Raw genomic sequence first — 14,372 nt, 5'->3', positions numbered from 1 at the left:
CAACAGTCCTTTGTCTACTATGTCATCCATCAAAATTCTAAAATATGTCTATCAAACAATAAATCGGTGTTCCTATTAAATCAGATGATTCAAGTGGAAACTTCATTTATAGTCAGTGTTTTCTTGGTGATAGCTGACCAAAATGCAAAGGGCAAATTGAAGTCAATATATTTTTTCAAATGGGTTATTCCCTCTAGGGGAGATAACCTCTACCAAGGGGAGACAACTACCTCGAGCAGGTGCTCCTCGTCACTGAGCTGCTTCTCCACCTTCTTGTTGAGATGTTCCAGGTTCTTCTTCACCTGGACAGAGTAACAAAACATCAAACACAACATCAAACATGTGGTAGATCCAAATATTTGGGGGGCTGGTAATTTTCAGAGTTGCCTGTCCACTAGGCCTGGCAGTTTCGAAGCCAGCGGGAACACTGTAGATCATCAACAGTCAAAGTTTCAACAAAAATACAATTTCTTAACTGCACAGGTTCTACTACACCAAATCAGCATCAGTCGTTCGACATGCAGTTTTCATAGAGACCCTTCAGTGCAGACTGAATCATCTGGCACTGTGATTGGATGATTTTGTGTAACTGTAAGGATTTATGTTTTTAAATGTACATCCATCCAGTAATTAAAGCGGACCATGTTTTGTCTATATTTAGTGCTGTCTTTTATAACATGATAACTTCTGCTGAATATGACCACAGATATTTTCAAACAAGAGACATTTGGTGAGTAACTGGGGGTAGTGTGTTCAGCTTCCTGCACTTGGAAAAGGACACATGTACATCTAATAGCTGTTGAATGCTTATTTATTTAAAAATAAAATAAAATGTTACAACATAAGCCTATGAGAAAACATTTTGTTGTGTGTCTACAGTCTGAATAACAAAGCATTTCTCCCCAACAAGAGGGCTACACTGTCATATCATCAAAACGTTCAAAGACAGATCTACAAATGTTGGTTTGTTTGCTGTTTAATGCCGCACTTAGCAATATTCCAGCCATATGACGTCGGTCTGTAAATAATCGTGTCTACACCAGACAATCCAGTGATTGACATCATGAGCAGTGATCCACGCAATTGGAACACAATGACATGCATCAACCATGTCAGCGAGCCTGACCACCCGATCCTGTTAGTCGCCTCTTACGACATAGTCGACGTTTAAAGCAAGAATGGGTTGCTGAAGACCTATTCTACCCCGGATCTTCACGGGTAGATCTACAAATGATGTTGAGGCTCTACATCAACAGGGTCTATGCTGAAGTATGCAAGTTACGATAGCCATAGTGCAACGATTGTTTAGTGGAATGGTCCTGGTTTAAAGCAGACTTGCAGACCAAGTTTTGCAAGCACTGACCTCCTTCCCAGGATACTCCTTGATGACTTTGCGCAGCTCCTGTTTACTGAAGGCGAGCTGGAAGCCGACCTCCTCAGGCTTCACACCGCTGGCCACACGCTTCTCAACACCCTCGAAGAATATCTGCAGAAACAGTGCAAGTTAGTCTCCATTAGATATTGAAGAATAAATTCCAACAATGCTGTAAACAACTCATGTTGCGTATTAATTACAGCAGAGGTAACATGGATAAGCATGGTATGAAATGTGTTCTTTGCACACAAGAACCTTGTCAGAACCTTGTCAATACCCTGTCAGGCAATCAGCTGTAAGCCTTTGGTTGGAATTTACTTGGCATAAAATTAATGGATGACAACTTCCTGATGAAAAAAAATGTTTAGGCTGCGTCATCTCACTTCATCAGCTGAAATGGTGAAGGGACAAGATTCAAACATGAACTGTCAATGAGAAAGTATCATGTGTTCATGTTCTGCTGAATACACCAAGAAACCCTGGGAACTGTGTTACATTGGGCACTCACGTGTAGTTTCTCCAGGGGGCGCCCCAGCAGCGTGGTGGTGTATGTCCGCAGGTTGTCCCAGTAACGCTGCTTGGCATCCTTCCGCTCATTCTCCAGACAGGACAGCTTCAGCTGGGACAAGATGGCTGTGGGGACAGGAACATCATGTTATAAATCTTAATGTCAACACACCAGTCCTGTGACAGTCAACAGAGACAGACCAGTCCTGTGACAGAGACACACCAACAGAGACATGTCAACAGAGACGCACCAACAGAGACAGACCAGTCCTGTGACAGAGACACACCAACAGAGACATGTCAACAGAGACGCACCAACAGAGACAGACCAGTCCTGTGACAGAGACACACCAACAGAGACATGTCAACAGAGACGCACCAACAGAGACAGACCAGTCCTGTGACAGAGACACACCAACAGAGACATGTCAACAGAGACGCACCAACAGAGACAGACCAGTCCTGTGACAGAGACACACCAACACAGACACGGCAACAGAGACATGTCAACATACACACACCAACAGAGACATGTCAACATCTTGTTACCATGCTGACATTCTAGTTATCACACGATACTCATGGTGATGTCACAGGTCCTGGTGTAATTACTCTTTATTCATTGTTGTGATCATAAAATAACAAGAAAGAAGTAAGCAAAGCTCACATACCCCCGTTATCCCCGCAGGTCAACAACAAATAGTAAATAGTTTGTTAATTAATGAAATATTACATATTTCTAACTGATTTTAACTTCAATGTTTTAAAAACTAAAGTACTCATGGAAATGAAAAAAAACTGTTTTGCTGGATTTAATAATTGACACAAAGCATTACGTAGATGTAAATACGAAATAACAAAACTGGAAAAGTACTAGTCTGGATTTGCTAGTTTTATCTCAGTGCTCAATACAAAATGTACTTTACAGGAGGTAATTTGTAGGCACTTTCAACATTCAAAAATAAAACTAAGTCCAAATTGACATGGCAGAAACAGGCTATAGAGGCATTATGCAAATTACCCTGGAAGAAAGTTATCAAAACAACAATAAAAATAACAGCTATGTTTATGTACATAATAATAATGACATGTAAGTTGTTGTTTGAGAAGGAGGGAATATGTTACTTTTACATTCTATTATTTTGACGATGATTCACCATCCCACAATGCAACTCACAAATCACTAACCACTGACAAATCACATGCACGTGGGTTTCAAGCACCTGTTTTCACCTGTGGTCAAGGTGTCATAGGTCATGGACATTCACCTTGATCTACTAACACCTGGTTATGCTCAGTTTCACAATAGTCTGTTTTGTTCATATTTTTACACACTTTTACGTGTAAAAAGACATAAAACCTTTCATACGCTGTATTTGTGCCAAGGCCCAATTAGTACTAATTGAGTTGTTTGAATATTTATATATTTTGTATATTAACTGCATTTATTTAAAATCTGTGATCGAAAAAACAAATTTTTTTCATTTCCTTGAGTACTTTAAGATTGAGTTCCAGTGACAATTGACCCCCTCAAAATCTCCCATGTTACCAGTGTTCACTACGAGGAAGTAGATCACCATGAACGCCTTTGAATAAAAATTTGATTGAGGAGTTCTATAAGAAGAATTATCAAAAGGACCAAAAATTGTTGAAATAAAAACACATAAAAAATGGAACAATATCATATAAGAAAATCAATAAATTAATCATTTCCATCTAGCCTTAACAGATATGGTAAAGAATTCATAAATTCAAACTAACACAAAGCACAGATACTTATGATGATCTACATGTGTGGAAACAATTTTGGAAAATATATTAGCTATACAAAACCAGTCATAAAAAATTCTAAATTCCATCATGTTTCCATGAAAACAGCAAAAGAGAAAACTTTCAGAATCTTATAAAAAAACAACAATCATAGCGGTTAATGTAGCAAGTTTGCTGAAGCTAGGATACATAATATTGTAAACATGGATCATACAAAAACTCTACCCCAAATTTATGTTTCACCATGATTCCATGGAAATGGCAAAAATTAAAAAATTCAGAATCTTCAAACTAGCAAAAGGCACAAGTACTCATTGTGGTTAATGTGTGTAGCAAGTTTGGTGAAGCTAGGGTGCATGGTTAAAAAGATATGGGACGTACAAAACACCCACACTAAAAGTTTAAGTTTCTAATGTTTCCATGGAAACGGCAAAAATTAAAAAGTTCAGATTCTTCAAACTTGCAAAAGGCACAAGTACTCATTGTGGTAAATGTGTGTAGCAAGTTTGGTGAAGCTAGGGTGCATGGTTAAAAAGTTATGGGCCGTACAAAAGCTTGGACGGAAGGACGGACGGACGGAGGGAGGGAAGGACGGACAAACGGAACGCTATATAGGCCCGATATACTTCGTAAACGGGGGTACAATTAACATGATCAAACATGTTAAAAGGTATTACAAATATACAATAAGATTTAAGAAAGTGATTAAAACTAAACTTAGATCTGTCATACTTACAATACATTCTGTGGAAGTTCTCTGAAAAATAAGAACAAATGATGAATCATAACATTTAATGAAACAAATACAACTTACAAGAATTTTATTTTGTGTGTGTGGGGGTGTGTGTGGGGGGTGGGGGGGTGGAGAGTGTGGGGATGGGTGTGTGTGTGTTGGTGGGGGGGTGGATGGATGGATGGACGGACGGACGGACGTATGCATGTATGTGAGATGACACTAACCCATCATGACCACCTCCCTCGGATTCTTCTGCTGTTCTGTCGCCACTCTGACAATCTGCTCAAATATAACCTGCACCAGTTTAGCGTAAGCCTTCTCCAGATCCGCATGGCGATCTGAGCCCTTGAAGATCCGTTCAGCCAGGTTGGCAAAGTCCTGCAACAAAGTTGTTTGTTTGTTTGTTTGTTGTTTAATGCCGTCTGGACCAGACAATCAAGTGGTTGACATCATGAGCATCGATCCACACAATTGGGATACGATGACATGCATCAACCAAGTCTGAACACCCGATCCCGTTAGTCACCTCTTAGGGCAAGCATGGGTTGCTGAAGATCTATTCTACCCGAGATCTTCACGGGTCTGCAACAAAGTATTCTCATTTCTACAAAGTGGTACACATCTTCATGAGCCTCTTTGATATAACTGAAATATCTTTTCATGTTTTTTGGTACGACGCTTCAAGGGGATCGAACCATCGACCACGGAGGCGGTAACAACAACCTGTACCAATTATTTGTACATCATGATACTTATTTCGAATCAACCTTATGGAATTCTTTTTATTTTCAGGCTTAAGACTTCCTCAGTGTTTGTGAGAATCAACCCATCTAAGACTGTGTGCCTGGCTTCTTTACATCAACCCATCTAAGACTTTGTGCCTGGCTTCTTTGCATCAACCCATCTAAGTCTTTGTGCCTGGCTTCTTTACATCAACCCATCTAAGACTTTGTGCCTGGCTTCTTTACATCAACCCATCTAAGACTTTGTGCCTGGCTTCTTTACATCAACCCATCTAAGACTTTGTGCCTGGCTTCTTTACATCAACCCATCTAAGACTTTGTGCCCTGGCTTCTTTACATCAACCCATCTAAGACTGTGTGCCTGGCTTCTTTACATCAACCCATCTAAGACTTTGTGCCTGGCTTCTTTGCATCAACCCATCTAAGTCTTTGTGCCTGGCTTCTTTACATCAACCCATCTAAGACTTTGTGCCTGGCTTCTTTACATCAACCCATCTAAGACTTTGTGCCTGGCTTCTTTACATCAACCCATCTAAGACTTTGTGCCTGGCTTCCTTACATCAACCCATCTAAGACTTTGTGCCTGGCTTCTTTGCATCAACCCATCCAAGACTTTGTGCCTGGCTTCATTACATCAACCCATCCAAGACTTGGTGCCTGGCTTCTTTACATCAACACATGCAAGACCTACCTCAAAGTTGTGTACAAAGCTGATGATCCCACATCTGTTCTTCTTGGACACCTTTGTCTCCTCCACCCCTCGAATTTGGACTTGCTGAAACCCAAACACACAACATGCAGTCAACGTGGTCGAACAATGTGAACATCAAACAATCTTTTTTGGACATGCTAGATAGCTAACAACAAATGGACACTTCCGTTCCTCCACCTCTCGAATCTTGACTTGTATGGTTTTACGCCGCTTTTAGCAACATTCCAGCAATATCACGGCGGGGGACACCAGAAAAGGGCTTCACACATTGTACCCATGTCGGGAATCTAACCCAGGTCTTTGGCGTGACGAGCGAACACTTTAACCACTAGGCTACCCGACCGCCCCTTTGGACTTGTTGAAACCCAAACACACAATATGTAGTCAACATGGTTGAAAATGTGAAAATGAATCTTTTTTGGACATGCTAGACATCTGAAAGCATGTAAAAACTTCATGAACATATTTCAATAATGATTGCATATTTTTCTGATGTGCATATTTCCGTACATTGCATTATTCATTCCAGATTCTTATTATATCAGTGAAAAACAAGTTGTAAGGGTTTCAATAGGGGATCACTACAAACAGAGTAAAAGTTTTGGACACTTCTTACTATGGCCTGTAAATAATCAAGTCAGAGATAGCCTGACCAGTGGTTGACAGCATGAGCAAACAATAAAGGCTGGGAAAAACACCATCTAACTTCCACATTCCGCAAAGTGGTCTCAGTGGAAAGACGATAGTAGCTACATACCTTTAATGCTGACTCAGCACAAATATTCACACATTGTAACCATCCCATCCTCATTACCCTGCTAACCCTGACAAAGATGCCCACTCTAACATTTACACACGAAAAAGGGAAAAGAAATCCTCACCTGTACAAAATTGAACCCCGAAGAAACTGTGTGAGTGAAACTGATTTTATGTTCTTAAGTCTTAAAAAAATAAAAGAATTTGTTCTCAGGCAATGGCTTTTGAAAATATAGTGTGGGCGGGCATTGGTTTGGTTTTTTTTGCTTACTCAAACTAGTATGTAACCAAATAAACAGTTGTGTACCATCAACCTGGGTAAGGACTTCCTACATGAAGAAGCATACAAACTCTTATTGCCCCATGACCATGACACAACATGTGCAGTAAAGCAGTGCGCATGTAAAGGGAAGTAACTGCGTGACTTTATGATAATGCAGGCGGTACCTAAGAACCAAGACTATTATTTTTTTTAGCCTAATCTTTGTTTTTGCTTACTATGTACTTGTCAAAGTTGCGCTTGACCTTGACGAGGCAGTTGCCGAAGGTCTTGCTGAGGAAGGATCCCATGTCCTGTGAGTGGTTGACGTGCGCGCTCAGCTTCACCAGCATGTACATGGAGTTCCTGCAGGTAGGGATGAGTGAGTTATATGGAAATAGGGTGAGTGAATGATGTTCGTTTGTTGTCATTTAACACTGAGCTCAGCAATAGTCCAGCCATGTGATGGCAGTCTGTTTATAATTCAGTGATTGACATCATGAGCATCCATCTATGCAGTTGGGATAAGAGGACATGCATCAACCAAGTCAGCAAGCCTAATCCTACCGATCCCGTTAGTCACCTCTTACAACAGGCATAGTCGCCTCTTACGACAAGCAAAGTCGCTTGTTATATTATTACAGCAAGCATGAACTGAAGACCTTTTCTAACCCAGATCTTCATGGGTGGGGGGTGGTCATGAGTGAGTGAGTGAGTGAGTGAGTGAGTGAGTGAGTGATAACAAAGGTAGATATTGTTTCTACATAATACCAATATAAATGAATTTGATATTTTCACTATTCTGTACATTTACCTTAGCAACACCACATGTGATCAAGGGGGGTGTCACCAAGAAAGGTTTTCACATTTGTACCCATGTGGGGATTAACCCTGAGTGTGAGGAGTGATGGCACTAACCACTGGGCTACCCTAACATCTGACAGTCAGTGTGAATCAAGACAGCACTTACAATCCATCCCTCTGGTCAGCAAAGACGAAGAAGTTGTCCAGCTCACACTCCAGCGAGGGGAACAGGGCCGCCATCATGCTCCTATAACATCACACGTCACGGAATAACAGATGTAAGACATCAAGGACGGAGGTCCAGATGTAGTGGAGTCACAATAGGACAGATGTGTGTGGGAAAGATGGCTATTATTCTGTAAATGTGATGGGGCAATGGGTACTATATTGCTCAGACACAAATAAAACACTTTGCAGGTGCAGGTCCATGGCCCTTTTGTTATTGCATTGGGTGCTTTTTTCCGAATCCTATGTGTTTCCGAACTAATGGCTTGCATGTCCTTGTGATTTTTTGATCCGGGAAATTTGTCATTGACACTATAACACATTTAACCTCTTCATTTTGCACCTCTTGGTCCGCTAATTTTGCTTTTATGGCCAAAAATATCTGAATTGCGTTTCTTTTTTTGAAGAGTATATGATAACACTATCAATTGCATACCAGAATCCATTCTACAATGACTCTATCCATTATATAACACTATCCATTATATAGTGAGTGAGTGAGTTTGGTTTTACGCCGCTTTTAGCAATATTCCAGCAATATCACGGCGGGGGACACCAGAAATGGGCTTCACACATTGTACGCATTGTATCCATTAAATAACACTATCATATGATAATGCTGTCCATTATGTAACACTATCCATCATATTACACTATACCTTATATCATAACACTATCCATTATATATCACTATCCATAATATCACTTTCCACAATATCATTAATGATAACACTATCCATTACATGACAGTGTCTATCACATGATAATGCAGTCCAGTATATATCACATTGTCCATTACATATCACTATCCATTATATGATGTCACTATCCATTCAATGAAAACACTATCCATTAGTAATAACACTATCCATTACATAAAACTGTATACCATATGATAATGCTGTCCATTATATATCACTATCCATTATATGACAAGACTGTTCCTTAAATGATAACACTATCCATTATATGATAAAATAAGGTAGTTACCTCACTGCATCATTAATTTGCCTCCTGGAAAAAGAAAAAAGTCAATGTACAATCTGATCACCGAGGATTGGTATTTCCAATACCATGTTCAACATATTGGCAATCTCTTTCACATTACCAAAAACAAGTTGTAATATAAAACACATGTACACACAGTGTACATATTAAACATTTATTATCAACCTGAACAGATCTATTTGAAACCAAAGCAGTTACCCTTGTAACATCATCTGACATTACAATGTAATTCTTTCAATGGTATTTTTCATTTTACTGTTATTACCTTAAATTGAATATCCGCATACAATCATATATATTCTTTGTTTACATTCTCTTATCATCAAAGACTGAAAAGACCTGTTCATGTTGCATTAGATCATAATTTCACACACAAAATAGAAATGAATGATACAACTAGCTCAGTACAGTCATAACATAACAGTTTAACAAATATATAAAACCTAGAAGCTTCAAAATAAATTTTAAAAGCGCAAATACAATGTGAATTAATAATTTGACAATGTGTATCAATCGATACTGCAAGGGAAAAGCAATGTGTCTGGAGAAGATTGAATAAATACGAGCAGAATGGAAGAAGCTGAACAAGTGAAAAAGCAAATAAATAAAACTAAAAGGGATGAACAAAATACAACAAGATATCTTGAGAGTATGAACAAGCTGTTGCTAATTCAAAGTAAAGCAATGGTTACTATGGAGGGTAGAACATATGAGCATCAGTCACAGTGGGCTGAAAACATGTTGAAGAAGACACGGAAATGGTGATATATCACCCACATGCATCACAAGTTACATTGCAGGAATATTATTCCTCCAGGAGGGATTCGAGTGATATTGCCCCACACAAGGCAAACATGGAGCATCCCAAGCCCTGAACCTCTTTATAACAAGCTTTGCAGATTTCTACCCATCCAGTCAACTTGTTGAGTAGTGGTAGAATTCTACCACCAAATGCCATGACACACCTACATACTCATTGTAAATATGAATAGCTGATTATCAAGCCTTCTTGCTATTTATATGAAAACTTATTCTGTTGCTTAATGCGCATTCTGACTTTCCCACAAAATTCAGCTATGTCATGCATTTATACCTCGAACGGTTCAGTCAGGTATTTACAGAACAATGATGCAGGTATGAGAGAGAGGAAGTCACAGAGAACAAGGCAAATGCAGGTTTATAATTGGTCCATATTTTAGGCCACTGAGATTGTTTTCTTAAAGAGGTTAAAAATTTGGTAACACTAACAACATACATTCCCTTTAAAATTGATGAATTGCAAACATCCTAACATGTTCAAGGAAATTTTTCTCTTGAAAAAGCACTAAATATGTCCTGTGTCTTAGACAGGGATTGTGAAAACCTGTTCCCTTCATGTATTCTCAGAGAACACTGCAAACAATATTTTCATGCATGATAATTTGTATGAATATTCTTACCATGTGCACATGTAAAACTTGTGTGTTGTTTTGTTACACTGATATAACATAGATGTTATATGCCTTGGTAGCTCAAATAACAAAATGACCCGTGAACAGCAACCATGATTGCCTTAAACAGCTACTAAAGGGATCAGGTGGTCAGGCTCGCTGACTTGGTTGATGTATGTCATCTTATCCCAATTGCGTAGATCGATGCTCATGATACCAATCACTGGATTGTCTGGTCCAGACTCAATTATTTACAGACTGCCATGATACAGCTTGAATATTGCTGAGTGCAGTGTTAAACAACAAAACAAAACAAAACCAATCGACAAACTGAGTGTACATATGCTGATTTTACAATAGTGTTATATGGCAGTGTAATTTATTTTTAAACAATGATTGTAACTGTATTACATGGTTTCTGTTCAGTAGAAGTTCACTGCATTGTATTTGGACAATGATTAGTTGTCAGGAATGTAGTACTATCTAATGTAAGCAGTGGTTAGGAAGTTATCATATTTAGATGCTAGTGTGATGTGCAAACTTTCGTGACAGTGTAGACTGATGTGGAGCATAGGAGAATGTTCTGGAAGGTGTTTGGACTACATAAGGGGATGTGTGCATGCCTCATGCATCTCACATGTCATCTGACATTACATCAAGACCAGCTTTCGTTTGAAGATCACTTTTCACCCTGGTGTTCAGCCTATCTTGGAAGCTTGACCATTGTTGCGTCGAGGTGATTATTATTCTATTATTGTCATTTACTCACATCTAGTACCGTATTCGACGTAATAAGCGCCCCGCTCTAATAAGCGCCCACGGCGATATTTGCTAATATATTGGCTAGTGAACAAACCCAATTAGCACCCCTTCCGATTGATCAATGTACACAAGACTTATTTATTCGCGTATAATACGCACTCATGTGTTATATGCACCCTTAATTATGGGCAAATACATTCTGGAAAAATATATCTGTCGTATATAAACATATCAGGCTGTCAGCATAAACCACGAAATTTATCTTTTAACTCTGTTTTTTTTCACCAAAATAATATTCTAATAAGAGCCCCCTATTTCTAATTTTGAGAGCGCCCTGGGCGCTTATTACGTCGAATACGGTATTGCCATTGAATATTGTACTACCACTCTATTGTGTACTGCATTTTAATTGCTGCATAGTAATTTGTAATCATTTGTAAACCTAGTTCATTTTGTAATACAATTGTTGATTGAAATCCAATTCTTGGTTGTTTGTTGGTTTCACACAAAATTCTTTTACGTACAGATTTCTTGGTTAATATGGGGGACTCATAATGATAGGCAGACATGTTACACAGTCGCAGTGCAGCAGTGAGCATGGTTCAAAGTCTGCGTGGACTGTTGAAACCAGAGTTGGTTCTCCACGGTGACATGTCCTTGAAAAGCTAAAGTACATGTAAACTGTGCTCTTACTGTTCAATGAGCATGCGCACAAGACACTGAACCAAAGACACAACAGACACAATCCAGGCACTACACATGGTAAAGTAGACACTATTTATGGATAACAAATTCTTTAATTACTGTAAAGGGGACGTTTCGGTATAGATTCTTATACCGTTGTCAAGCAAGATCAATAAATTGTGTCCACTTTGTCACCCATCAACTTCTAAGGAATGACTATCAAACAATTCACTACAAATGGTGTTACATCACATCATTAGTGGGATAAATGTTAGTTTGTTTGTTTGTTTTATTCCAGCTATATGACGGGGGTCTGTAAAAAATTGAGTCCGGACCAGAAACATCCAGTGATTGACATCATGAGCATCGATCCACACATTTGGGATACGATGACATGCATCAGACAAGTCAATGAGCCTGACCACCTGATCCCACTTGTCGCCTCTTACGACAAGCATAGTCGCCTATCGCTGAAGACCTATTCTTCCCCGGATCTTTATGGGTCGATTGATGTATTTTCACAACTTTGTTGTGACAGGGATCCAAATACACAAAGAAGCTAAAAACAAAGGAATGCTGGAAAAACCTCATGACTGTGCATAGATTCTTACAGAATACACTCGCAACATGTGCTGCAGAAAATCAGGGTAGGAGGCTCGGGTTGCGTGTTCTAATCCACCAAAAAAGCAAATGGAGGACATACTGTAACCATGGTAACCAGATGGGCTGACAACACAGTACTTACAATTGTGATGTGGATCGTTTCTGCAGCAACCCCTCCCCTAGATTCTCCATAAAGTAATCCCTAAAAAGAATCACCAAGTTCCCTTAATACAGACCACGACCTTGACCTTGGATGACCTGTCACACAGTCTGACCAACAGGCAGCTCCAGCATGTGTAAATGGGTAACAATGTTAAATGATGTTAATGATATGAACAATCAAGGATTATATACAGTAGTGACACCATATGACTGACAGTGATGAGGAGTAGACAGGGAAATATGACCTCACTGTTAATACCCCAACAGACAGTTGTCAAGTTGGGCCTTACATGTTTTTGCTTGATTTACAGATCTGCCAACCTCAAAAATAGCAAATTCAGGTGGAAAAATAAATCAGAGTGAGAAGGTTTTTTTCAATCCTGCTGCTTATTTTCTGAAGTTATATGCTGTTGTCCTTTCATGCTTGTGAAGCTTTCTCCATATGGTGTCACTGCTCTGGACTCATGTCAATCTTCTCATGTGGGCTAAATAATGCATGTGGAATATGACTCCCAACAGTCTGACCTCAAGAAGTTGATTGACATGAGTCCTCACGTTAATAACTGTTAACTGACAAACATATTTCAAGATTAGTTTGAAAATGATGCAGTTTCCAAACTAGTCTTCTGTTATCATGATAATAAACATGAAATGAATATTCAGCTGAATCGTTCAGGATGTTAAAGGAAGCAGAGACACAGTACATCACAAGGTGAAAGTGATCGATCAGATCGTGAAAGTGTTTCACATCATGAGTAACATTAATGTTACCATGAGTAGGTTGTGACAGTGATCTGATTGGAGGACAGGAACAAGGGCTTGCATGCATACGCCGTAGGAAGCAGGATTATACCATGCATCACACCATGCATTATATCATGCATCACACCATGCATTATATCATTCATCACACCATACATCATATCATGCATCACACCATGCATCATATCATGCATCACACCATACATTATATCATGCATCACACCATGCATTATATCATGCATCACACCATGCATTATATCATGCATCACACCATGCATTATATCATGCATCACACCATGCATTATATCATGCATCATGCATCACACCATGCATCATGCATCACACCATGCATTATATCATGCATCACACCAAGCATTATATCATGCATCACACCATACATTATATCATGCATCACACCATGCATTATATCTTTCATCACACCATGCATTATATCATGCATCACACCTTGCATTATATCATGCATCACACCATGCATTATATCATGCATCACACCATGCATCACATCAGGCATTATATCATGTATCACACCATGCATTATATCATGCACCACATCATGCATTATATCATTCATCACACCATGCATTACACCATACATCACATCATGCATTATCAATGCACATATCTGACATCAAACTTAAACGTTTCATGATCATGTAGTTGTCTGTATTCCATGCACTGATCTTCACGCTCTTGTCACATGCATAAGCTTCATATATTTTCCATTATACATTTTCAGAAGTTAGTTTAGGAAAGAGTGTTGGATTGATAATCATGCCGTCCTTGAAGTCACCAAAACAACATGCTGTGTCACAATACCCTTGAAAAATACCAGCTAATCAATCAAATAAACAAATATTATTTTCTTCACAACTAGTTACAGATGTGAAATATTCATGGGCTGCAAGTGAACTTATTGGGACCTCTGTGTTAACAGTTTTCTTGTCCCAAAATGTTTTGACAGGTCAGATTTCCAGATAAGCCATGACATTTGAAAAATAATTATTTTTAAGTTTCCGAGAGTATATATGTGTAACTATGTGACTCTAGTGGTGA

At 39.0% G+C, this 14,372-nt stretch overlaps 1 protein-coding gene across 2 annotated transcripts in view; it reads right to left on the bottom strand.

Annotated features, from left to right (window-relative positions):
- Positions 1-14,372, bottom strand: part of LOC139449819 (exocyst complex component 1-like) — a 36,275-nt gene that overhangs the window by 2,676 nt on the left and 19,227 nt on the right. The window contains exons 16-25 of one of the 2 annotated variants that reach the window (XM_071231360.1): positions 12,517-12,576; positions 8,878-8,901; positions 7,829-7,909; positions 7,098-7,224; positions 5,823-5,906; positions 4,613-4,766; positions 4,389-4,409; positions 1,884-2,008; positions 1,364-1,486; positions 231-302 (exon numbers count right to left, since the gene is read on the bottom strand). In XM_071231360.1, the coding sequence (XP_071087461.1) occupies positions 231-302; positions 1,364-1,486; positions 1,884-2,008; positions 4,389-4,409; positions 4,613-4,766; positions 5,823-5,906; positions 7,098-7,224; positions 7,829-7,909; positions 8,878-8,901; positions 12,517-12,576 (871 nt within the window). The remainder of the gene's footprint in view (positions 1-230; positions 303-1,363; positions 1,487-1,883; positions 2,009-4,388; positions 4,410-4,612; positions 4,767-5,822; positions 5,907-7,097; positions 7,225-7,828; positions 7,910-8,877; positions 8,902-12,516; positions 12,577-14,372) is intronic. The other variant, XM_071231361.1, reaches the window with a different exon arrangement.

Source organism: Haliotis cracherodii, unplaced genomic scaffold (assembly GCF_022045235.1).
Source record: "Haliotis cracherodii isolate W230 unplaced genomic scaffold, xgHalCrac1.p SCAF_8, whole genome shotgun sequence".
Lineage (NCBI taxonomy): Eukaryota > Metazoa > Mollusca > Gastropoda > Lepetellida > Haliotidae > Haliotis > Haliotis cracherodii.
Note: the sequence above shows the minus strand (reverse complement) of the source record. Positions and strands in the feature narration are given on the sequence as shown.